We start from the raw sequence: 2,152 nt of genomic DNA on the forward strand, positions 1-2,152 counted from the left end.
CTCTTAAAAAATGGTGTGTTTGTGAAAAGAAACATAAATTTTAATTTGGCTGGGGATATAAGAAAATGCGATTTGATTTTTGTATATTTTTAATATATTTGCTTTAATTTTTGTTGGTTATTAGTTATTTTATGTAATTGATCCTTTGGCCTCTTCTTTGGTATCATTTGTGGGTCTTACAGCATTTTAAATCTGATAACACTTTGAGGGGGAATTAGTCTCGTCATCCCATTTTCTCATCCAACCTTCCTGCTGGGGTTGATTTTATTTCTCATCCAATGTTTCCTCAGCCCTCACCCCAGAGCTGCCTGAGGACATTAACCTTGTGAAGAACTTTCCCAGGACAGGTAGTGTGATCCTGAAGGGCAGCGTGTGGGAACCTGGTGTGGCAGGAGACACGTTCCATTCTGTAAGAGGTTCAGGAGAAAAGGGAAAGGAACATAAAACAGATTTGAAGGGATCAGGAGGCCTAGTACTGAGTTGGGAGGGGAATGAGTGAACTCAGGGAAAGCGGCACAGCAGGGATTTCCACCTCCCACTCAGCTGCTTTCCCTGGTGCTTGGGATGTACCACATGAGGTCACCAGGTGGCAGCAAAGGCCTGGATCTGGGGCAGGTCACTGCTGTGGTTCACTAGGCCTGATGATGTCCCAGGAGCTGCTTCCCTTTCAGCCCTTCTAAAGGGATGTGGGGAAAGAGTCCAAATCCATTGTACTCCAATAAGTCCTTCTGTAGTGGGACCAATAAATGAACCCCAGGGCTCAGACTCAGGCCCCAATCTTAGGCAGTGCAGAAGCAAGGGACAGAATAATGCATGATGGCCTACCCTTCTGGGCAGGACCAAGAAGATTGAAGGGAAGTGAGAACTATCCAGCTTTGTCTTTAGACCCCTTAAACCAAGTTAATGTATCTCTCTCAGCCTGTCTTGGACCCTGTCCGCACCCTCATCCCTCAGACAAGGAGTTGAAATCCTAAGATTCCTCCGTGGGAATCACCATGACTCCTGCCGTAGGAAGAACAGCGACGTCCAAGATGAGCTCCATGTCCTGGGCTCTGTCCTGGGCTCTGTCCGTCCTAACTCAGGAAATACTGGTCAAGAGTTTTAATCCCAGAGGTAAGCTCTGCAGCCTAGGGATACAGAATAATCTAGGATCAAGGGCCAGTTCAGAGGAGGGTGAGGAGAGGCAGGTGCAGAAAGCAGATTTGCATGGAGGCCCCTCCCAACTCTGAGGCAGAGGGAGGGGATAAGAGAGGTCTAGGGGAGCCAGGCCCAGGGTTGGGGTCTCAGAAGGCAGCGCTCTTGGGGCATCTCCACCATGGCCTGGGCTCTGTTCCTCCTCACCCTCCTCACTCAGGGCACAGGTGAGGCCTCCATGGAGGGGACCATGGGGACATCTGGGCTGATCCTTGGTCTCCGCCACCTCAGGCTCAACTGAGGCCACAAAACTGAACTCACTAGAGTGTGTTTTTCCTCTTTTCAGGGTCCTGGGCCCAGTCCTCACCGACTCAGCCTCCCTCAGTGTCCGGGACTCCTGGACAGACTGTCACCATCTCCTGTGCTGGAAGCAGCAGCAGCTATATCTCCTGGTACCAACAGCACCCGGGCTCAGCCCCCAAACTCCTGATTTATGATGACAGTTCTCGGGCCTCAGGAATCCCTTCTCGCTTCTCTGGCTCCAAGTCTGGCAACACAGCCACCCTGACCATCTCTGGGCTCCAGGCTGAAGATGAGGCCGATTATTACTGTAGCTCAGCTACAAGCAGTTATACTGTCCACAGTGGTTCAAGTTCATGGGGAAGTGAGACAAAAACCTCCTTTGAGCTCACGCCAACCCCTCACACCTAACTCAGGCTCTCTTCTATTTTTTTCTTTGTCATCATTTTATTTTGAAATCATGACAAACAAATAAAAATTTAAAAATTGCTTCAAGGTCTCTTGTAGAACGTTTCCTGATTCACCAATTTTTAGCCTTTTACTGTATTTGTTTTCCATTATATCTATTTATTTGTTCTCTCTCTTTCTGCTTGTGTGTGTATATGTATGTGTGTAAATACATGTATATACTCAATATGTAAATATACATACAAAATACATATATGATCACAAAAATTATTTAATTTCTAAATCATTTGAGAGTAAAGTATATCCACCA

The 2,152-nt window shown here is 47.1% G+C and overlaps 1 gene segment (V, D, J or C); it reads left to right on the forward strand.

Moving 5' to 3' along the window:
- The first annotated feature begins 1,274 nt into the window (after positions 1-1,274).
- LOC131398372 (immunoglobulin lambda variable 2-14-like) lies at positions 1,275-1,860 on the forward strand. The segment is given in 2 exon segments: positions 1,275-1,361; positions 1,481-1,860. Coding segments are annotated over 2 exon segments (411 nt in total).
- Positions 1,861-2,152: the final 292 nt, after the last annotated feature.

Source organism: Diceros bicornis, chromosome 35 (assembly GCF_020826845.1).
Source record: "Diceros bicornis minor isolate mBicDic1 chromosome 35, mDicBic1.mat.cur, whole genome shotgun sequence".
Lineage (NCBI taxonomy): Eukaryota > Metazoa > Chordata > Mammalia > Perissodactyla > Rhinocerotidae > Diceros > Diceros bicornis.